Genomic DNA, 24334 nt, shown 5'->3' with positions numbered 1-24334 from the left:
AGTATTACTACATTAGGAATTCCCACAGCTACAGATATATGTGAAAATAAGAAATATTGGGCAACTATGAGTGTAGATAATACTACCAGCTCTGTGATGATCATCATCTTATTATGGGAAAGAACTAATTTTTTTGCTTTTGTATCTGAGGTGATTCAGCCTGGCCAGGGTTGAATGTTTGGCTTGAACACCTCTGCTGACACAGGGACTTTGCATTCTCAGCTATGACAGATATTTGCAATGTGCTGGCTCCTATTTATAAATTACTCCATTCACAAATTAGTATTAAATTTAGGGTTTTGGTAAATCATGAAGCATCTGTATGGGAAAAACCATCAATTACTCATTGCTTTTAATTTATTTGATATGAGGTTCTCCCAACCTGACTGCTGTTAAAATGCATGGGGAAATTGTATTGCTTTCAGAAATTGGCTTGAATTGGTTACAAGTGTCCTTTGTTGGCAAGACCACAGTTCTTTTGGAGTTGCTTTTTGGATGTAGTAAGGGACTTGGTGATCCAGGAAATCTGTCATATCCGACAAATCAATTTTGTTCCTTGTTTTTGGTTCTTTCAGTTGCTGAACATTCCTAAAGGGGCATAGCAGTTAGTTTGTAAAAGAAATGAAGGTATTCAGAAGAATTAATGAATTAAGTAGTTCTGTTTTGTCTTTTCTTTGAAACAAAGAGGCATTTCTGGGGGGAGGATGGGATGTGTTATGTGCAGACTATATGCACTCAGATTGTTTTCCTTTGCCTGAGACTGCTGCCTAAGCTTTTCTTGTTCTGCCTGACAATACTTCTTTCACTTGATTCTTTCCAATTCATTGTTTGTGCTCTGATTTGGCTCATGGGAGTGCCAGTGGGTGGGTGTTGTATCCTGTTGCTTAGTCCAGATTGCAAGGATTTAGGTACCTGGCTTGTGCTGTAATACAAAGGAAGTGATCTGCATCTCTGACAGTCTCAGGCACATCTGTGACAGTAATGTAGAAATACTGTATATTAACCAAACCCACCTGCCTGCAGTTCTATTTCTTGCTCATTTTTCCCACGCCAGCAGGAAAAATAACAAGTATTCATTTTTCTACTCTTTTTTATCATCAATCAGGAAGAAAAGATAAGAATGTTGGCTGTGCTTGATGGGTGTTTGAGGGCTTGAAGGTATTTTTCAGCCTGATTTGTACATAGATCTGTAGAAGTGCTTTATTGAGACCTTTGTTCATGGGAAGTTCTGGAAGCCAAAGCAGCAGAGCTTGTTTCAAGCCTGTGTTGCAATGCTTTAAATATCTAAGTACAACTATGCTACAGATGCTGTTGAGCTAGAGAAGTGTGCTGTAGCTTTGATTGAAAAGGTAAAGATTTTTTTTTAAATTTTCAGTTTCTGATGAATGGAAAGTGAGGAATTTTGTGCATTTTATGAAATTTATTTTATGAATTTTATGAAAGTGTGATCCTTTATTTTGAAGGATCGCACTTAACAGAATAAATAGCCTTGAGCTTCAAAGTTCTTCTTTCCACATCTTTCCTTTTCCTTCCATTTAAATTTCCCCTTTGGGCATAATCAGGAAGTTCCTCTTTAATCAGATAATGAGAAAAATAATAGCAGAGTATAATCTATAGTAATTATTTGTCAGAGCAAATGTTCATTAAGATCCAGTATCTGGGTTCTTTGTATTTTCCACTGTGTGTGGTTTAGCAGTAAAGTAAAACTTTCTCAGCTTGAGTAAAGAGCTTAGAGTAGACCTGCTTTACTTCAACACAGAAATGCTTTCTTCTGTATTAAATTAGAGTAAACTAATAAATAGTTTTAGATTGATTAACAATCTGCTGCAATTAAAATATGAAGTTTTGTAATGTCAATTTATACCAGTAATACAATCTAATAGCTTTTCACTGTGGTATTTCATTTAGAAATGTTAGGTTTATTGTTCAAATTCTAACTTCAGTGTGTGTGTTGCTTTATTAACAGAGTTCTTATGAAAAGAAATATCAAATATATACAGAAGATTGTGTAAAAACTGTAATGCTTAATGTTTTCCTGCATCTATGGAAGGAGAAAAGATTCCATATGCTGTCTAGAGAGAAACATTCATGATTTTTTAATAACAGTTACACTTCTCAGTTGTATGGGTTTGTTCCCTTTCTTAAAGCTATTGTTGTGTCTGACTGATGAGAATTTATTGATGATAATTCCCCTGTCATCAGCAGTCACTTAAACTTGAATAATGTCTGTAGAGGCAGCCTTGATATGACACAGCAAATCACTCTGTGTGGAGTGTGTGAGCAGATCGTGATTCCAGCAAGCCAAGCCAACCTCCCTGCTCCTGCCTGAGCCTCCCAACAGACAGATCCAAAATCTGACAGGCCAAGGGCGTGCATGGGCTCTGCTGGCCTGTGGCAGTGTTCCCTGGCTGCTGGGAGCACGGGCATGGCTGTGTTTGCAGGGGTTAATAGATGGAATCTGATGCAATCCCTCCCACTTTTCCTAGCAGTTTTCATTAGACAAGTGCTCCATAGCAACAGTGAGATCACTGGAGACAGTATTTCATTGATTTCTGCCGCCCGCCCCCTTCCATTTTTGAGCCATTCTTATCACTGGAGTGCAGTTGGTGGAAAGACAGGGGGGTTTATGCAGAACACTTCTGTGGGCTTCTGTCTTGTAAATAATTTGGAAAGCAGAAATCCCTCACATCTTTTTTGTTTCATGTTTCACTATGTATTTAAAGAGAGATACAGGCTTAGGGGGCTGGATAACGGTACCTGCTGTAGCTGATGTTCTTAAGTATTCTTGCATTGTTTGCTGGTCTTCCAGGGAAAAGAATAATGTAGAGCAAGATCTGAAGGAGAAAGAAGATGCCATCAAGCAGAGGACAAGTGAGGTCCAGGTAAATAAACCACCAAATTTTTGTTCAGACATCTGATATTGCACCATGTGCTGTTTTAATGACAGTGGGATTACTGAGTCTTTAGATCACGTCACTTATCCAGTAAAAAGAAAAAAAATTGGTAGCTAAGAAAAATAATGTACTTTGAAGTGTATTTTCTATATAATTTTGGGTTTGTGTGGGTGTGTATATTTATATAAATGTGCTAGCTCCTATAGGATATATAGCATGCATGGAGTTTAAAATGAAAAATATTACAAAATACTAGATTTTTCTTTCTTTTTTTTTTTTTTTAAGCAAGATTATCTACTGTGTAATTAAAACTAAAGAGGACACTGTAGCAGTGTAAATTAATTAATAAACTTAAGTGGCTGAATTAAAAGGGCTTGTGTATCGGGCTGCTTCTTAAGAGGCACAGTAATTACCAGCTAGGGAGAAATGATGCCTCAAATTAATTTTGCCTAATATAAGTTAATTTTCTAAAGAATCTGTTGATTTTTATTTGAAAGGATGATATTGAATTTCTTGAATATCTGAAAATCTAAATTTGCAAGTGTTTTGCAGATGTTAAAATTATGCAGTCAGCATCAGTGTTTAGAGTGCTGACAGACTAGCCAAGCTCTGAATTAAATATTGCAAAGCAATATTTCTGTTAAATTCTCAGTTGCTGTTTAAAAACAAAATCTTCAATGTGATATCTGACCATTTATATTTATTTCTAAATTTATTTTAAGATTCTATCATTTTCCATAATCTTTACTTAAGAACAAATAATGCATGATTTCAGCATTTCAGTTTCGGTGGGGCTAATGCGTTACGAGAGTTGTGAATTTTGTGCAGGGTTATTTAATTTCCTTGGAGTGTGGATGCTAATTACCAGTGTGACCTTTGAGGAGATGATCAGATGCTGGCCTGTTGGTCGTGCTGGCAGCAGCTCCAGCAGCTGCAGGAATGCGTGTGGAAGTTGCCCATGCCTGAGCTCCACGGTCATTCCCCTCCCCACCCTGCAGATTTCCCTTTCCCACCGTTCACACAATTCTCAGGGCTATTCCTGCCTGTGCACACAGGATTATTTTGTTGGTGTCTTCTGGAATCTGGGTTGGCTCATGTGAGGGTTGAGTTCTCTGGTGCCTTTGCACAAAAGGTTTGTAAGCTTGATAAAAACCTTACCTTGAATGTTCTGGTGTCATCCATGTGTGTTTGACAGAATCCCCTGAGTCTCTGCATCCTGAGCAGTGCTGCTGGGAGCAGCTGTCTCAGGTCTTTAACCTGTTAGTGGTCTCACAAGCTATTTCTAAATATAGTTACAGAGTTCTGTCAGTCTGCACAGAAGGAACAATCTATTATGGGCTTGTCAGAAAAGGGAGAAAGCTCCAGGATCAAACAGGAAATGGCTGCAGCATTTATTTAATCTGCTGGCCCTTTATCTTTTCTTATTCCTGGCTGGTGGAGGACCTGCATGATTCAACAAACTTTCTAGAACTTCAGAGAATAATAGAACAGATTAAGGATATCTTTGCCTCATGCATTTTTCTCCTGGTTTTATTCTAGTGAGGACATTTCTAAAGATGGTCTACCAAAAAACCAGTGTGCTCTAACCTGTCTCCTTGTTTCAAGCTGGTTTTGTGGCATGACGCTTCAGGGTTTCTGATACCAGAATTCCTTCCACAGATCTGTTTGTAATCTCAAATATAGCCATGGTCAGTGATCAGTCAAGCTGATTTGTATAGCTGAAGGGAAACAATGACAGTTTTTTCTTCAAAACTGTGTAAATAGGTACTAAAAAGCAAAGGCAGAAAAAGAGTTGTAAGGAAGATGTAGCATATAGATGGGCTTTAATGTGCTTGTTAAAATATCAGCTCTTCAGTAGCAGAGACTAAAGGGTCTTTTCCTCAAAGTCACAGGCACTGAGTATCCCTCAGAATTGGATTTTCTTTCTCTCTATTGCAGTGCACCAATGCCAATAGAAAGTCAGTGAAGTTTTGCTTTTCTGTCCTCTTGCAGGCTTGATATTTTCTAGCACATGAATTGTGTTGGGAAGGGCAGACTGGCAAGCTATTAAATCCATTGTCCATGGAAATATGGATTCCTAAACTTTCCTTATCCTACACTTGGCATTGGCAAGTGTATTGGCATAAAGAGTTACAATGATCAGAAATCTAATACAGGGATTATTGTTACCATCAGAGTGGCACTTTGTAACACCTCAAGTATCTTAGGGGTTTTCATTTAAAATCTCATTCAGTGCTTGATCATTAAGATGCTGCTTCCATGCTGAAGGGTGTTCTTTGAAATTGAAGCTTAATTGGAGCCTGGTTTAATTCATGAAGAGGCATCTTTGAGTATGATAGCCAGTTTTGTGTGTTGTATCTACTGCAGCCTTTAATTCTGGAGAGGTTAGGTGCATGTGTGAACAAAAACCACCACAGGTTTTGGGTTTGGTTGGGCTTTTTTCCTTCTTTTCTCTTCTGGCAGCCATCAAGCTTAGTTAGGTCTCTTCAGTGCTTTTCTACTGCTGTGCCTAGGACAGACAAAAGTGGAGATGATCTATATTTAGCTTGTGTGGATGTGAATTCTTGCTTCCTCTAGGAGAAAGGAGGCTGAAGTCTCTTTAAGCTGTTACTTTTTTCCTCCACTGCTTCTGTTAACTGTCAGCTGATCCTTGCTTTTCAAAGCCATGTGAAAATGAATGGATCAAGAGTGTCCCAATTATCCAAGTCAGTAGCTGCTCTGAGAGCTTTTTGTGTGCACACTGGTTTTTCTCTCCTGGGTTAGAAATAACCAGTATTTTTCCTAGTCTGACTGCTGTATACTGACATACTCTTCACTGAAATTCAGATTTGATTTGGGGGAGTTTTGTGGGGGGCTTTTTGTGGTTTGGTTTGGGAGTTTTTTTGCATGGTTTTGTGGTTGATTTTTGAGGTAAAACCATCTGTGATGTATCTCTGGGTAGCCCTCCAGTTGTCTTGAGGTTACCTAATTCCCCAGCATCTGACTGCTGCATCATATGCCTTTCTATTCCTATCTGGCTTTTTGTCCTCCTTATGTGGAGGTGTTAGCACACAACACATGGATAAACTGTCTCCCTCACCAAAAAGAACCCAAACAAAACACCCCTAGAAAAGGAGAGCAGGATTGTAGCTTAGAGCAGCACACAAATGTATGATCTAATCAAAATTTCATGTCTGCTTGCTTTCTTATCCTCTCTAATTTTTTTTCCTCTCTGTTCATTTTTTACTGTTGCTGATGATTCTTCCTGAAATTGCTGTATTTTCTCAGAAAGGCTGCAATCTTCTCTTTTCATCTAATACTTTTCCTTTTGGATTAATCCTTTTTGATCTCCCTGTATTATCTCTTCCTCCTGACTTTGACAATTCTTTCTTCTTCCTAAATTCTTTCCTTGACATGTTTTTCAGTGTTGTCTCTGCAGCTTGTTGAAGAATAACCATTCCTGTTGCTCAGAAATTAAGTAATTATTTTATGATGCCACTTAAAACACAAGACACATACTTGCTGCTCTTTCATAAATCAAAATGTTCCATATTATTGTGTATGAAATCTGCATTTTTTACATATAGTGGTGCACAGAAAATAAGATTTTGGCTGATCCTTGCAAAATTGTGGGCAGGAGTGCCCTAGGAGGCAGTGCATTTGGGTTAATGGTCTTTCACCATGCTCCAAAAAGCAGTTCCTATTTTTGGCCTTGTGTTTTTGAAGGGGGAAAGAGCAGAATAAAGGATTTCTGTCGTGACAAAATCCCAGAATGATTTGGGTTGGAAGGAGCCTCAAAGCCCATCTCATTCCAGCCCCCTGTCATGGGCAGGGTCTCCTTCCACTGTCCCAGGTTGCTCCAAGCCCCATCCAACCTGGCCTTGGACACTTCCAGAGATGGAGCAGGCCAAGCTTCTCTGGGAACCTGTGCCAGGGCCTGCCCACCCTCACAGCAAAGGATTGCTTACTGATGTCCCATCTAAACCTGTGTGAAGCCATTCCCAGTGTCCTGTGACTCCATGTCCTGATAAAAAGTCCATTTCCAACTTTCTTGTGAGCTCCTTTTCATTCCTGGAAGAGCTTTAAGGTCTCCCTGGAGCCTTCATTTCTCCAGGGTGAGCAACCCCAGCTCTCTCAGCCTGTCTTGATAGCAGAGGTGCTCCTGCCCTCTGACCATCTTCATGGACCCTCTGGGCTCCCTCCAACAGGTCCATGTTCTTAATAAGAAACTCAAACATAAAACTGAAAACACAGTGCTAAAGCACAGGGCAGAGACACTGTAGCAGCCTGAATAAAGACAACTTTGAAATTCACAATGAAAAGCTGACCTCTGTGTGAGGGATACAGTTCATGTGTATGATCTCAACACTTCAGTGAGATTTGTTTTACTGAAGAAAAGCAAAGGCAAACAAGCTGATTATTTTTATGTCGTTGAATTAGAATCTCAGAGTTCTTGCTTGTCTGGTATCCATGCAGGCTTCTGGAAGATAATTTGTTAGTGCTTTGAAATCTGGGTTAGCACTGCAGTTTGTACTGTGGAATTCAGTGGTTAAAGGGAGAGAGGGAACAAATGTCAAGCTGTGTGTTTTATTTCAGGATCTCCAGGATGAAGTAAAGAGGGAGAGCAGTAATCTGCAGAAGCTGCAAGCTCAGAAACAGGAAGCACAGGAAACCCTTAATGATCTTGATGAGCAGAAGGCCAAGTTGGAAGAACAACTTAATGACATCAGGCAGAAGTGTGCAGAGGAGGCCCATTTGGTAAGGTCTGGTGGCCAGTGCCCTTGGGAAGCATAAATGCCTTGTCTTGAAGAACTCAGCCTTGCAGAGTTCCAGTTGTTGGGGCAGGAAAAAAAGCATTAATGAATAAATAGCCTGAGTGTCAAGGTTTTGTGACCAACAGAGTATAGGAAATACATCACTTGCTTCAGTGTTCCTAATTTAGGGTCAGTGTGTCAACAAACATATTGAGATCTACTTGTACACAAATAAGGTTTAAAGCAGAAATATCTGTGTTGGTCAGAAGAACAGCTAAAATGCTCTGTTCTTATTGAGACCCATAGAAAATTAACTGTTTATTCAGATATTATCTATAACCTCTGCAATAGCTATGAGATTTTCTTTTCTGGTCATAAATAATAGTATTTGGGTGTGTTTGGAAGTATTGTGCGGGTTTTTGGTTGTGGGTTTTGGGATTGCTTTTTTTTGACTTGAAATACTGTTCATGCTTTAGATTGCCATGCTGAAGGCTGAAATAACAAGCCAGGAATCAAAGATTTCAGCCTATGAAGATGAACTGACCAAAGCCCAAGAGGAGCTGAGTCGCCTGCAGCAAGAAACTGCAGAGCTTGAACATTGCATAGAATCTGGGAAAGCACAGCTGGGACCTCTTCAGCAACATCTGCAGGATTCACAACAGGAAATCAATTCAGTAAGGCAGTGTGAAAGACCCACCCCCCAAAAATATTTTAAGCTGGAAACCTTTAGTGTGGTTTGCCTTAAGGGGAAGGCGTTGTTTCCTTTTTTCTTCACTGTTTGCTCTTGTCTTTAGTTACTTACACATGTGTTCTGTGCTGGTAGTTGTTAGGATTTTTAGAGGCTGACTTAAGTCACTCAAAATACTTCATGGTCTTTTATTAATCAAAGGGATTAATTTATTATAGTCCATAAATAATTTGTCATAATGTAGTGAATGAAAAATGGATGATGCAGACTTAAATTCTCTGTGTCCAGTAGTTATTGAAGTTTTCTTCCTCCACGGTCTGGGGCATGCTCTCACTATTCTTTAATTGATGTGAAGTCAGTATAAAATTACTGATAGCATTTACTTAGTGCATTGTTGAGGGGGGAAAGTGAGGTGGGTGGAAGAAGAAATTGAGTTAAGATGAGACCCTGAGAGGGAGAGAGCCCTGTGCTTTGAAGTGGCTGCTGTTGCACCAACACTTTCAGTTTCTCTCTGTAATCAGGGATTTGTTATAACTTTGGTGATGCCTGAGCTTGCACACCCTTTCCTCATGGCTCTCCTTCCCTGTTGCCAGCTGTGTTATGTGTTAGCCACTCACACTGGTACCAGGTTGAAAACAAAAGGCAAAGCCTCCCTTTGAAACCCTAGAAATGGCTGACCTCAGGGTTGGTCATTTCACACAATTCACATCTGTAACTTGCTAACGAGTCTTACAACATCCATAATTTTAAAATATGGCTTTTAGTTAAGAAACTGAGAAGTAAACAAGTGGATTTTTTCATCATTCCATCACAGGTGGAGAGAAGGTTATACCACTACAGTGTTTTTATATGGCAAGGGGTGCTTGCCATGAGCAGATTTGAGACTGATAATATAAGTGGTTATGCTTGACTGTACTACAGACATTTTTTTTACTAGGTTTTATAACAGTACTTCTGACTTTATTGCTCTTGACTCCTAAATAAGGAACAGTGGGTGCTTTGGTGCTTTAGGCAAGATTTTCTAATGGCTGGTGAGAGGTCAGATAACTTGAAAGGCACCTGGTGGTGTCTTTGCTGACACCCCAATAACTCTATTAGGTCACTGACCTAGCAGGGTTCAATGGGATTTAGGCACCCAAATATCTGGACTAGGTTTATTCTTCTGCATAACCTGCCAGATCCAGTAATTCCTTCATAACTGGCAGGTTGGTTGTAAATGTTTGCTTTAAGGCACTGCATTAATCATATTGCTGAAATAATAACAGATGAATTTAAGTGTCTGCTTAGGAAGATATACTTGGCTTTTGTAGACTTCAGAAGTCATGTGGGAGATGATAATGAAATCATAATGTTCCTTCTTGGAAGATGAGAGTTCTGATAAAGCCTTTTTAATTTTGAGTTTAAGGAAATTGCAAATACATAATCTAGGAAAAAAACCCAAACCACACACACACACACACAAACCCCAGTCCAAAATAAAAATAAGAAAAAAAAATAAGAAACCAAAACTCCCCAGCAAAACTAAACAAACAAAAAAACCCTGAAACCTTTGCAACTTTCCTGATGAGTTTGAATAGCAGCAAGTCTTGGTGTTGCCTTGGCACAGTCTTCTTCCTTGGCAAAAGGTGTGTCCTTCAACCAGTCTGCACTTCTTCTAAATAAATTTTCTGCTTATCTCTCAAATTTCACCCTTTGATTGACAGAACAGGTTTTTATTATATTAGCTTTTGAAAATAATATTTTCAGACATCTATCACCCACCTTATATTTAGGAAATATGCATTTAGGAAATATGACATTTACTGGCCTCCATGTGCTGCCATACTGATGCTAATACATTTATTTCTGTTTACAGGTGCAGACAAAGCTTCTTGAGCTGAAAGAACTGGAAAATAACCAATTTAGCTGGCACTCTCAGCCCCATAGTACACTTGTTAATGGAACTGTGGATCATTCCAGTCTTAGCAACAGCAGCAGTGAAACTGCAAACCTTAATGAGAATGCTGAGAGGGAAAGTGTAGCAGAAGAGGAACAAACAAACTGTGTGTCTCCAGTGAGTAGTGTTTTGCCTGCTTGATCACGATGCATTGCAGCTGTGAAGTTGGAATAAGTTAAGAATGTACCAAGATTGATTATGTTTTTAAACATTTGCACCACTGAAATTTCAGGGTGTTTTTCTGAGGGACTGTGTTTCCACATATCTGAAAGTTCATAAGCAGAAAAGGGGGTAATTTTAGTCTGCCTGGAAAGTAGCAGTAACATTTTTTTTCTCTGTATTTATTTCCAAAGTAAAATATCATAAATTGAATAGCAGACTTAACATTAAAGGAGACCAGCTGTCTCCATTTGGTGCAAAGAGAGCAGAATAAGGAAAAGTATAGAAAATCTAAAACTGTCTTGCTTTAAACGTTCCTCCTTATGTCTCAGTAGATTCGTGATTGATTTATTTTTTGAAAAACTTTTACAGGGTTTATGAAACACTAAAGTATGGGCTATAATAAGTATGAACCTCTTGAAGTATGCTTTTGTATATTGTATGATTCTATTTAAAACTTAAAATTTTATTGTGCAGTCTTGTATTTACTTATTTATGGTGAATTGCTTTTACCCTTGTACAGATAAGGAATAGTCCTGAAACAGCAGTCTCTGTAGGAGAAGAGAAAGAGACCCCAGCTGCAACTGTTACCAAAAAAGTGAGTTTATTCAGCTTTGGGGGAGGAAAAAGTAGGTTAAAAAAATCCTGGTTAAACTGTTTCAGGTTTGCATGATGATCATACAACAATAGAGGAATAATTGTCACTTCCTACTGGTTTTATTTAGTGTGATGTCTTGAAAACATTTCATCTTGTGTAGCAGGCAGGTTGTTGAACAATATTTTGGATCTCCATTGATGAATTATATAGAATTCTGGCTGTCTCTGCCTTAAGCTTTAAGAAACCACTGAATGGTAACTGGAGGTGACATAAGTGTTTTCCATCCTTGCAAGTCTTTAAAATTTAATGTGTTTCTCTCTGTCTGCATTGCCCAGGAAGATCCATTTGATGCTGAGTCTCATCCCTTGCCTGATCTAGTTTCTGAAGCCAGCTTAGAGTTCTTCCAGTCTGACCCTTTTGTTGGCAGTAAGTAAATATTTCTCTCCAAGTGCAGATTTGCAGAAACAGATTTTGTGTGAATGCATCAGACTCATCTTCACCTTGAGACTGCTCTTTATAGAATAAATCTGAGGATGTGTGGGTGACAGGAGCCTGAAGCCAATAGCATTACAGAAATAGAAGTTATAGAAATGAGAGTTCTGGGGTGTTTCTCCTTCCTTCAGCTGGACTTCCTAATGAGCTCTGAAAATGTCTCCTTTCCCTCATTGCTCCTCCTGAGGACTTTTCCCCATCCCCTCCGTGCCTCTGCCCTGGTGGCATTTTGGCTGCAGAGGTGTGGGCAGGCTTGTGGTGTGTGTGGTGTCAGTGATGTGACTGACAGCCCCAGTGCACAGAGGTCAGCAGAGGGTTCTCTGGGCTCTGCTCTGGGGAGGGTGTGGGTGGTTCAGAATGAATGGCTGTGGCCTACTTCTGGGGAGTTTGGCTCTCAGAACAAGGTAATGTGGAGCTGCACCATCTGTTCATCTTGTGGAAGTGCTGGGCTTTATTTTAAGAACTTGCCATTGACGAATGATGTTGCTCTGCTCTTATTTTTTATGGAAGGAATGATCTGCCTGTATGGAACCAATTGGGAGAGGGGAGTTATTTTGAATTAACTGCTGAAGCAGATGTTTTCAGCCACATTAATATGATTTTACACCCTTTCAGATCAACATGGTCTGATCAATTTAGCTTGTATTGCTTTGAAAGGAAAATAAGCTAAATTTGTTTCAGATCACTTGGCTTCTGAAAGAATGTCAGTGCAGATTAAATATTTTATGAATAAATTAAACTAATTTAAAGCAGCTTGAATGTTTCTGTGTAGATACTGCTTGATTTTTGTTTATATTGAAGTGGTCTTACAGCACAAGACAAGGCTTTTCTTTCAGAAGAGAAAAGGTCTGTCTGTTAAGAACCAAACTTTTAGGCTTTGAGCACTCAGTATATTCAGGAGTAGATACAGCTAAGAGACAGGATATCTGTCTCTCAGATGAACATGAGAAAGTAGAAATGAGTTGGGATCATGCATCCAGTACTGAAGTGAACACTCAGGAGCTGCCATCCACGGTGTGTGTGACAATTAAACAAACCTGGGACTCAGTAGCTGGCCTGGATTACTGCAGTGGTAATAATGCAGAATGTGGGTGTTTGTGGACAACAGCCAACGGAAATGCAGCTTGGAGATGGCTGATTCTCTGTGTGTTTCATGATGGTAATAAGCTCTTTAATGAATATTTGCTTTTCTTTTGAACAGGTGATCCCTTCAAAGATGACCCTTTTGGAAAAATTGGTAAGTAACTTTATAACTCATAATGTGTTTGTTTTTCTAAATGGTTCTTGCTAGTGGGGAAAATTGTCACCACTTTCAGAGAAAAGAAGTAGGTGGAGATGCCACAAAAGGTTGTGATAGAATATATGTGACATTAGCACCTGTGTAAAAGCTTTTCAGAGAAGTCCATTGCCAGTGAATTTGGCTCTTCTTGGAGGTTCCTTAGCTGAGATTTAAGTATGTGAAGGTGATGAACAGAAGGCCCCAAACACTTGCTGCCTGTTTTATTTGCAAAGTACTAGAACTGTGCTCTTTTAAAGGCTCTTAACATACCAACTTCCTTTAGAGTCAAGTATTGAACTGGTGGGAAGTCTCTGTTTAGATCAGCTCTATAGGCAATGTCATTGGATTTTTTGCTTGGTCCTGAGTGAAGTTACTGGTGGCAAAAAGCCAAATAGACAGTGGGAAAGCAATAGTAAAATAGGGTTGAGCACCAAGTGCCAAATAAGAAACATCCATTGGGCTTGGGAAGTGCAGGAGAGGAGGGCAGGAGAGTTCTTAGGAGCGTTAGGTTTTGTAAAATGCTTCATTTTTAGGGACTTGGTTTTAGAACCAATATGCTGAGATGATTCTGGAACTGCTGTTTCCATGATGTGCAGAAAACATTGCCTTGTCTGATATTTTGAATCACAGAACACAAATTATTCACAGGCGAATTTCCTACTTCAAAGGTCCTTGGGCTTAAATGTGTCACTTTGCAGCAGTATGAAAAAAAGGTGATACATTGTTTAGTTTTTAAGATATCAACTAAGTAAAGCAAGCAGAAATATTAGGGAGATGTTTGCTTTTCAGATCCCTTTGGTGGTGATCCCTTCAAAGGCTCAGACCCTTTTGCAGCTGATTCTTTCTTCAAACAATCCTCCACCGACCCCTTTGTGACTGCTGGCCCTGATCCATTTAGTTCTGCAGACAACAGTAATAATACCACAGTAAGTCTGGTGTCACACCTTTTCCTGCTTTCTCTGTGTGATTTGGATAAAATTACCTGTTTTGTACATTTAGACGTGCTTTAAAAAATTGATATTCAGAAATCATATAAAGGTTACCTCTGATCCCCCGGCTCTGTCTTGTCTTTTTGTGTCCTATTTTCTAGAAATAGTCACAGATGAAATAGAAGTAAAAATAAAAACATTTTAAAATATTTAATTGTGGATCTTCATTGCTCCACAGCTAAGAGCATTTGACAGTAATGACTTAAGCTCTGTCATTATTTAACAATGACTTAAGCTCTGTTAAGCTTTATAGCTCTCCAACAACTCTATTAGTTGGTGGGACATAATAAATGGAAAGAAAGTCAGGATCAACCTCACCAGGTTATGCTCAGACACTTGATTTTTTTCTCCACACTCTAAGATCAAGAACTATGTGCTGTATTTTATCTGAAATCTGATGTGGTGTGTGGGGTTTCCCCTCAGAAAGGTCAGATTTTTCTATGTGTCTGTTTAGGTTTTGGTGCGATTTGGGTTTTTTAAATAAGAATCACCAAAGGTCTCTTGTAATGTGGAGATGCCTACTGAATGTACCTCTTTCAGGACTACTTCAGTCTAGCTTTTAGCTCACATTACAAATGAGCTGTGACTGAATACTCTTGAGCCTTTAATAAGGCAGAGTTGGACATAAAATTCTCTCTGGTATAGACTAGAACTTGTTGGATATGTAATACTTAAAGCTGATAGACAAACAATTTAAGCAGCTGAAATTCTTCATGCATTAGCTTTGTCTCCATTCTTTTGCCATCTCCTTTCCTTTCAGTGCTGTTTCTGTTCATGCCTCACTTCCAGCTTTGTGTAAAACATTAAACATGCATAGACATATACAAAGCTCAGATACATGTGGGTTAGGAAGCAAGTTAAGTGGCTGTAGAGTGTGCCTGGGGTAGACCCACAGCAGCCAAGAGTGAGAAATCAACTGCACCTGGCAGTGGTGGTGCTGCCCTTGCCCATGGTGTGCACATTGTGCAGATCTCAAGGTCCTGTTACACACCACAGCCTTCAGAAAAATTAGATTTCTACAGTTTGTAGTACTCAGCACACTTTTTCATATCTTTTTCAAAGTCTTGATGTTCTAATGTAATCAATTCTTGACCTTATTACAGTCCTAAGGAACAAAAAGCCAGGGAGGTCAGAGCTGTGGTGTGGGATTAGCAGTGGATTCTTGAGATCTGTCCTTCAGAACTGAAGTTATGCATTCATCCTAAGTGCTTTTCCACACCTCTCTGGAGTGTTGAAATCTTTGATCTCCTTGAAGATGGCTCTGGTTGTAGAAATCTGAGACCAAAATGAGCAGTAGATATTGTTGACTGTTGCATTAGCTGTTACCAGTGATGTTGCCCATATTGTACCTTGTTTCTATCCTTTCAAAGTATTAATCAAAACAGAGGAAGAGTTTCTATTAATAGGCTTGTTTACTGGTGCTGATAAAAGCTATTTCCAGAATGTGTTATCTTACAATTTCTAAACTAAAATAAATGGTGACTGTATTCTTAGATTGAAGAATCTTTTAAGCTGAAAACAAATTTCCCTCCAAAGGAATTTTTTATTTTAGACAGAGATATCAAAGAAGAATGACCCTTTTGCTCCTGGTGGAACCACTGTCACTACATCAAATGATCTAGGTAAAAGTTGATTGTACATATCAAGATTCTTGGGTTTTATTTGTGCTTTTGCTTGCTTTTGTTTCTAGTCTTTTAACTGAATTTGCAGCAGAGCATTATAGGAATTTCCCATGTGTTCTGAATTTTCCCAAAAAGTGTGACATTAGGTGCCTGTTTTCAGGGGGGACGTTTATAACCCAAAATTGACTCTATCTGTAGTGTGTGTCACTGAACACTGATTCCACACAAACTGTTCCTCTGCTTTATTAAAACTGCAGCAGTTCCTGATCTAAGTGTTTGGGCTGTTTGCATGGTCTGTACTGCTTCCCATTAGGGTTCTTTTCAGGGATTTCATGTTACTGTCTAAGTGACATCAGGATAGTTCTGCACCACAGGAGTAGGTGTGGAATACAGTAACTCCTCCATTGAAATTTTTTACTGCTCAAGTTTGCTCCTTCTGTGACCCTCTCTCATCTGAGGGCTAAAGATGTTTTAGGGAAGGCTCTCAACTCCTGTTTTCCTAAACTGCACTGACAAGTGATAATCCAAAACAGGAGTCTATGTGTGATTTTGTATTGTAAACCTGTTCATTTTAGTTCTAGGGCAAAAATGGTGTTTTTTAGAGATGCAGAAATGAGTATGGCACTTCCTGCTCTATTGTACAGTAGCAGCTTCACATATTTTAGGCACATGAGAATGAAAAGGTACTGTTGAATTAGACTGGGATGATATGAGGTTCAGGTACTTGATTCCACAAGGGGGTCTGCAGTCAGAAAAGAGCTCTGGTTCATGTTCATATATATACATACACACACATAATGTCTGTATATGTATGGGTGTATGCACACAAAAAACACCTCTGTGTGTATACATACATGTATCCCAGTAGAACATTTCCAGTAGTATGCTTATTTGATACTTACAGTGGAATTTAATATTTTTTTATGTAGGAAAACTTACCAGTATTTCTTTTGAATTATTTCTTGTTCAGGACATTTATTGTTCCTAATTGGAAGTTGACACTTAGAGTTTTTGAAAAAGTTACTTAATAATTTTGAAGTGCTCATCACATAAAATACTTCACTTGAATTACTTTAAGTTGCAAAATATGTAATAGTTGCCATTTAGTAGTAATAGTAGTGGGAATTTTTCTTTTCAGTCTGTTTTTTTTAAGTTTTAATTTTATTCTTGGCTTGATTTGTGTATTTAGCTACAGACCCCTTTGCCTCCCTGTTTGGAAGTGAATCCTTTGAAGGTGGCTTTGCTGACTTCAGCACGCTGTCCAAGGTAATGTGGAGCTGCTGCTGCTCACAGAAAATCCATGAAACTGCAGTGACAAGGCAAAGCTTACTCAGTTTCATTACAGTTTTGCCACTACTAAACATTTATAATGGCTGATTTGCTCGAAAAAGAGGTTTTGATAGCAAATTGTTCTGAAATTCTGTGAAGAATGCAATGTAATCTTTTTGGCTTGATAAGTGTTTTCTCTCTATTTCCAGTGATGCTATAATTTATTTATTTATTTGTGAATTTGCTGATTTTAGCAGCAAAAGTATTACTTTTGCATGATTAACTGCTTTCAACTTTATAGTGTTATACACAGTAACTGTTCCTGATTTTTCTTGCTGTTCAATCTTCTGGAGTATGTGGATATTTGTAAAAACAAACAAAAGTATTTTCTTTAGCCTTAGTCCAAACTTTCAGTTCTGATTTAATACTGTATTATTGAAGAGAATATCTGGTAGCACTGCACTGAAAATGTGTGTGTTGCTGTTTTGTTTTTTGAAGGCCAACAATGAGGATCCCTTTAGCTCTTCCACATCAGGCTCTGTCAGCAGTGTCACCATAACTAAAAACTTGTTTGAGGAAGCACCAGCTAAAAATGAGGATGTTCCTCCTGCACTGCCCCCTAAGACAGGAACTCCCACCAGGCCCTGTCCTCCACCACCTGGTAAGAGCTGGCACTGAGATGTGCTCACAATCAGCTGCTTCACGTTGGCAGAGGGACAGGAATCATGAGGGGAGGGTAAAGGGTCTCAATTTAAAATAAACGAGCAAGATGTGAAACAAGTCCGTTCCTGATTGTTTCCTGAAAGTTTTGCATGGTGTTTGGGATCAGAGTTTGAAGACACAAAGGATTTAGAAAACAGGAAAAAAGACTTGTTAAAAGTGTGTGCAAGAACACAGCATAGCTGCAAGTTAAATGGTTGCTAATGTGCTACACTGTGAATCTTGAATTAAATTATGCTTAAAGTGAGAATTTAGTGTGCTTTGTACATTGCAAACACAGATGGCTTTAATGGAAAATGAATTAAATAGGGTTAAAGAACTGGCGTAGATTTTCAGGTTAACTTTTTCTAGGTGGCCTTGCCAGAGGTCTGTGGCAGTAACAGTAATAAAGCCAAGTTCCCTGGGCTGTTTTCTCCTCAGTGACAGAGGAGTTTCTGGGATGTTCCATGGCACAAACCACTCTGCTTTCCAGAAAAGGTCATGATTATCATGCATAACAGCACCTTCTTGTGCTTGCAGCAAGGCCATATTACAACAGGCTCCTCACTCTCAATTTGGTTTTGCAAACATAGGAGAATCTAATATTCCTTTAAAATTTTCTGTCCTCTGTTTCATTGTCTTTAAAAATTCTACTGCATCATTTGTTTCACTGTTACACTAAGGGGATGAGTTTTAAGGTGTTTTGAGAAACTGGCATGAAAGTTAAACGTGTATTCATCTTTTCCTCAAAAGAAAGGGAGCACAGTAGATACAGGAATGCTCATACTGAAGTTTAAACTCAGCTGTTTGATTTTTAATGTTGGTGTGAGATCTGGTTCATGCTAATGCCTTGCAAGTCATCATTTCCATAGTAAATAATATTAAAACAGCTGACATGGCAAGTGGTGATAATTTGAATGTTTGATGTTGGTCCTTATTTAAACATAAAAAGGATTTCTGACTTGATTCTATGGGAGTGGCTGTGACATGGTGCACTTTTGGAAGGCAAGCTTCTAGGGCTGGAGCAGCAGCTTCCTCAGCAACAGATAATTGGGAAAAAAATAGGTGGTTTTGATATGCACACTAAACATGTGATTATCTTGATAACCATTCCCAATTAATTATTTTCCTAATGGAAATAAAATCTGTTTACTTAAATATAATTACTTCTAATTACTTCCTGGGTTTGATTTGAAACAATGGAATGCTTTTTCAATGAAATACCGAAAATCTTTCTTGTAGTTCTTCTCTCTACTGGAAAGTGTGTAGAAGGGCTATTGCCTCTGAATTCTGTTGCTTCTCTAGATACTGATAAACATTCCCATTTTTTGATTTTGGGGAAGATTTGGTGATTGTGTATTTTGTATTCTTACAGCTATTAACCCTTCCCATGCAGAAATAAAATTCCCTGGTTGTCATTTGGAGATGCTTGTCCCACATTTTTCAAGAAATAGGCAGGCATTATTTGTGAATAACAGAACTGTAAAATCATAGAATGGTTTGGGCTATAGGGGACCTTAAAGATCATTCAGTTCCAAGCCCCTTCTCCAGAGCAGGTGGCTCAAAGTCCCATCCAGGCTGGCCTTGAACACTTCCAGGGATGGGGCAGCACAGTAGCATCAGTGATACATGGATACAACATCATCAGTGAGAGAGATGGCAGGGTTAGCTGGGAAATGTCTAAGTAAATCATATGTTTCCCAGGGGATGTTCTCCAAATCTCTAAATCATTGCCAGATGAGAATTTCTTTTCCTCTTATGAAGTAATTTTAGGTTAATTTTCAAAAATTTTATGTGAATTAATAAGCATCTTTGCTCAATTCTGTAGTTTTAATCTGAAATGGAAACAGAAGCGAGTTCTAAAATACAGCCACTGCAAGTGTGGAACCACAGAATTCAGGAAACTGCACTGAAACCTCTTGTGTAAACAGTAACCTACAGAGGGAGTGGTGGGGTGAAATTCAGCTCAGCTCTTCTTGGAAGTCATTGGGTTAATGTCCTCAATGCTGTTGAAAGTTGACTGGGGTTAAGCTGAAAAAACCCCGACAGAATAAGTAGGGGTTTGTCCCTGGTTCTGTTTATTTGCAGCTTCTTAGGCAAGAATTAACAAAGCAGCTCAGCCTGTGATTGCTTGTTATCATCCTCCTTGTTTTAAACTGCAGAAATTCCTGGTCTTAGCATAGGGAGAGGACATGGTGTTTTGAAAACTTATAAATGTAATGTATTTCTGCTCTCTGAAGAAAATTGTGCTAACTTGATCCAAAGAAATAATAAAAGAGCCTTGCTGGAATGATCAAAGATAGCTGATAACCAGAAAACAATACTGTGCTGACAGAATAGGTGCTCAGAACTGTTAGAAATTCTCTTTCCAAAACAGTTAATTTATATATAACTGGGTTCCTGACTCATTAACATACATGTGTTCCTTTTTACCTGATTACCCTTTCAGAAAGTGTGGGCTGTACCCTCATTTTTTAAATTGGCAACCCTTCCCCTGAAACTACAGCACCACTAGTTTGTGGGAAGTGGTTGCATTCTAAGTAGCTTTTGAATGGGTTTTTTTTTACTAGTTGTGGCATGTTATTACCTGCTATCTGAAATTCATTTTAAATTCATTTTAATCTAAGGGAAAAGACCTATCAATCAAATAGACTCTTCAGATTCCTTTAAGTCGAGCGACCCATTTCAGCCTTTCCCCACCCCAGACATGCCCAAAGAACAAGAAGCAGATCTATTCTGTGATCCATTTGCTCCCACCAGCATCAGTAAAGAGGCTGACCCCAACAATTTTGCAAACTTCAGTACTGTGAGTAAACACTTTTTACATTTGTTTCAGTATAACAGCAGCTTTGAAATGTTCACACTGAAGTCTTCAGTCTAATTTAAATTATTAAAACAAATCCCATGTACACAAGGGATATTGCTTCTAGTTAAAACAGTGTTTACATTTAGTTTACAGCTGAGGCTGTCCTAAAACAAAATGCTGCAAAATGTTGTAGTTAATGTTTAAATTGCATTGGTTTTATGCCTTTTCTCATAGAGGCCTTCTAGCTTTTAGAGGAGAGGATTTCAAAAATATCTATGTTCTAGGGATTATCCATTTTATCAATGTGTGCAGCAGATTTAAATTACAAATCTATAACAAGCACACTGTTAACTACCCAATTAAAAATAAACCAAAATGTGATTTTAATTTAACTGCCACTGAACTGTTTGGTCATAATTTTAATGTACTGAAATACTGATAAACAGCCTCATAACAGTGTATGTTAATGAAATATAATTTGATGAGTTTTGAATGGTTAGTAAATTCCAGATTTATGCACAATGAAGTAAAATAGTAAGTGTCTCTTTATAACCAGAATTCATTTCATAGAAGTCGTGGTGTCCAAGCAGTAGAAGCAAATCTAAAGGTTTGTGCATGCCTATATATTATTTTTTTTCTTTTGAGCTTTTGCAAGTAGAAGTTTTGAAAGGCATCATCTCACTTTCAATCCTGTTAAATGCAATTTGCATTTACAGTATCTTGACCATACTGCTCTCTCTGTTCAGGCCTAATAAGCTCCATGCTTGATTGAAGTAAACTAAGGATTGTCAGGCTCTCAAAGTAGGCTTGCACTGGTTGGTGTGTCTTGGAGCATGGTAACTTCTGAAATGTGGTTATCCATCCGTGGCAGCAGTCAGGGAGACTGAGAAGCCACTTTGAGAGGAGTGGCAAAAATGTTTATTGTCTTTGTGAAGGAAATAGTGTTATTTTCCAGCTGCAGTTACTGAAAATACTGAGTGCACCATGGAGAAAACTGAGGTGTTTCTGCTTTTATTTCCCCAAGAAGCAGCTCAGGGCAGAGATCTGGAGTCTCTAACCTCTAACCCTTTCAGTTAATGCTGGGACATCTGTGAGGACAGGGGCTTCACCTACCTCTTCATTTTTCTGCATGTTTGCTAGGAAGACACTTTAGCATAATCTTTTGTGTTTTATTTAAGATAATACCCTTAGCTCTCTCTGATTTATAATCATTGTACCAGAGGTATTTAGTTCACAATCAGTTCTCATCAATATACATGGAAATAATCTGTTCTTTTTTTCTCTCTAATATCATGCTGACCTTTCTCTGTATTACTACCAGCTTTCTAACTCCACAGTTACCCTTATCATTTTGCTGCTTCTTGGCAGCAATATTTGTCATCTGCACATTCAGAAACAGTCAGTCTACAGCTAAATTTTTGCAATCATTTTCTCCTGGAAAAGTCATCCCTAATGAAAGCAGGATAAATCAGGACAGCCTACAGTGTGAATAGGAGTGTGCTTTGCAAAATGTTCTCCTGATTTATTCAAAGGTTTTCTTGTATGGACTGGTATTTAACCAAATAAAACTGTATTTAAATTATAGCACTTTCTGCTCAGTAACGTTTTAGAAACTTAATACTGAAATTTGAAACATGGCATATTTCATTAAAATACATCCTTTTGATGGTTTCAGTGCACTTCTTAGTAGTTAAACCTTAGACTAATCCAATATAGTCTATTACAATTACAAAACAAGTAATATTTGAAGACTAGAATATGTACAATTATTGAAAAACTAATTGTGCCTTAAACTGACTGTTTGGACAGTAATAATTATCACTGTATTATTAATCTGTATTATTTTGTCTTTTAAACTTGCAGTATTCTACTGAGGAAGACATGATTGAATGGGCTAAGAGAGAAAGTGAGAGAGAAGAAAAAGAAAGATTGGCAAGACTAAAACAGCAAGAGCAAGAAGACTTGGAACTGGCTATTGCACTCAGTAAATCTGAAATATCAGAAGCATGAAGTCTAGAATAAGATTAATCTGATGTAAACTGTTTTGTCCCTTTTCCTGAGTACCTAACCTATTTAAATGTTAATCAGAAAATGCATATATACAAGAAACTATGAAAGGTTTTAAATTTCTGAAAGTGATGTGAATGTTTCTGCTAAATTTAATCCTTTTGGTTATTGTTTGAATAATTGTTAAGTTTAGCATTCAATTTCTCTCAAGTTTTCAGGAGAGCAAAGTACTTTTCCCAGCTGAAAGCAAATCAGTTTAAAATGCAGTTAGAGAGATTGGGGTTTGACTGTAATCTATCAGCAGTTGGTAATTGAGCATAAAGTGAACACAGCAATTATTCTGTCAAGGCTGACTGTCTCCCATCAAGCAGTTAGTCACTGGAAACCTTTTCTTCTTCTGAAGGGGTTTTAGTAATGCCAGAGTTGGAGAGTGCTTTATTTTATATGTATGCATATAGATTCTTTTTCTCCTCATTGAAGATTTTATGTTGGGTTTAACATAATCTTCATGAAATCTCCATCAGAAAGAGTGTGTCTTTCTGAAACATTTGTTGCTTTTCCTGCATGATCATAGGTTTTAAGACAGACCTGTTATTTTGTTTTATAAAGCAAATTAAACTGAAAATTCATGTGCATTTGCTGTTGGCTAAGGTGACTGTCAAATTGTGAGACCCCACTGCTATTTGAGCCACATTTGCCTGTGAAATATGCAGCTGAACTGGCAAGCTAATGAGTTCCATTTGAAATAGGATTGAAAATAGAAAGAAAAAAACAGGTAGTCTGATTTCTATTTTTTTTAACCACAGTTGTTTTCTGTATATGTAATTTATTGAATGCCAACTGATAGTTGCACCTTAAACTGAATGATTTCTGAATGGTCACTGAGTCAGAGTAGGATTGATAGAATGTTAATGAAAATAACTTAATGAAAATAACTTATTGTTCATTTTGAATGAATTCTATTTGGAAAATCAGTTTCATTAAAATAATTCCAAAAAACAAGAATCTTGTGCCCTATCTAAGAAAAATGGATGGCAGCAGCATAAACATCTAGAAGGGGTTTTTTTCTTGCACTTTTAACCTGTGGTATTTCTTTTGAGGAAATGGAAGTGTTTCAACACAAAGCACTGGGGCAAAGGGGGAGAACTCAGCCACACTTCAGTATATTTAAGCTCTTCCCATTACCTGTCAATGCTGCTGTTGCACGAGTTTGAGGGGGTTTTCAATTTTTCAAGAAAAAATGAGTAACCTGACTGGGATGGTTTTTCTTTTGCACTGGGAGATGAGCATTTGAACACCTGCTCAAAAAAAAGTAACTTAAAATTTTGCAAGTATTAAATAGTTATAACTTATCTTATACATCTTTGTAATGAGTGTACACTAATCTTGCAAATCATATGCTTAACTGGATTACATAGTTTCTTATCTTTTGTTAAAAATGTATACTCAGTGGACCAACACAATATTATATGTATATATTATATATATATATTCCTGCTTTCCTTTATGGGATTTAAAGTTTTGAGTCATTTGGTGTTACATTTCATGTTACTGACTCTGACTATAGGACTTTTACTCAGACTACCAACAAACCACTGCTGTGAGCTAAATGGCATTACTTTATGAAGTTTTAACTGTTTGTTTTGTTGGTTTTTTTTTTTTTTAAACAACTTGTTCAGGTGGGATTAGCCTCTATTTATAGACTTCCCTTTTGTTTAAAAATTCTAACAATAGCCTGTAATTATGAAGAAATAAAGTTTAAGTACATAAATGTGAGCTGTTTGCCTGTTTTTTCAAGAGGGTGCTGTGAATGTGAAGCATTGTGTGAAGGCCTTCACACCTGCCATGGGTCACCTTCACAGGAGCAGGATCCAGTGCCAGAATTGTGTTGTCTTGTGTTATTTCCTCAGTAACTTCTCAACAGTTTCATTTACCTACCTAAGTTTTAATTGGCTGTTTCAGAATTTGAATATTTAGTAAATTTATGACTTCAGTATTGGAGTGTTTTAATTGTTCTTTAGCTTGAATCTTCTAAGTCATTGTGTGCAAACTCATGGTTTTGTGTTTACAATACTGACAGAATGGTAATTTAGATGATACCAGGTTCAGATAACAGAGGGTAAGGTTGGGAAAGTAACATATTTGTTCAAAATATTGCAACCA

At 38.0% G+C, this 24334-nt stretch overlaps 1 protein-coding gene across 4 annotated transcripts in view; it reads left to right on the top strand.

The window, feature by feature from the left end:
• Window positions 1-23188, top strand: part of EPS15 (epidermal growth factor receptor pathway substrate 15) — a 46952-nt gene extending 23764 nt beyond the window's left edge. For 2 of the 4 annotated variants that reach the window (XM_064719581.1, XM_064719582.1), the window contains exons 13-25: window positions 2810-2882; window positions 7470-7631; window positions 8104-8301; window positions 10171-10368; window positions 10934-11008; window positions 11344-11434; window positions 12702-12737; window positions 13569-13705; window positions 15321-15390; window positions 16580-16656; window positions 17158-17320; window positions 19986-20164; window positions 22028-23188. In XM_064719581.1, coding sequence (XP_064575651.1) covers window positions 2810-2882; window positions 7470-7631; window positions 8104-8301; window positions 10171-10368; window positions 10934-11008; window positions 11344-11434; window positions 12702-12737; window positions 13569-13705; window positions 15321-15390; window positions 16580-16656; window positions 17158-17320; window positions 19986-20164; window positions 22028-22174 — 1606 coding nt within the window. In that variant the 3' untranslated portion in view covers window positions 22175-23188. Of the gene's footprint in view, window positions 1-2809; window positions 2883-7469; window positions 7632-8103; window positions 8302-10170; window positions 10369-10933; window positions 11009-11343; window positions 11435-12701; window positions 12738-13568; window positions 13706-15320; window positions 15391-16579; window positions 16657-17157; window positions 17321-19985; window positions 20165-20734; window positions 20772-22027 lie in introns of all 4 variants that reach the window. The other 2 variants (XM_064719583.1, XM_064719585.1) reach the window with 2 other exon arrangements.
• Window positions 23189-24334: the final 1146 nt, after the last annotated feature.

Source organism: Zonotrichia leucophrys, chromosome 8, assembly GCF_028769735.1.
Source record: "Zonotrichia leucophrys gambelii isolate GWCS_2022_RI chromosome 8, RI_Zleu_2.0, whole genome shotgun sequence".
In the NCBI taxonomy this organism is placed as follows: Eukaryota; Metazoa; Chordata; class Aves; order Passeriformes; family Passerellidae; genus Zonotrichia; species Zonotrichia leucophrys.
This window is presented reverse-complemented; position numbering and strand designations above follow the sequence as displayed.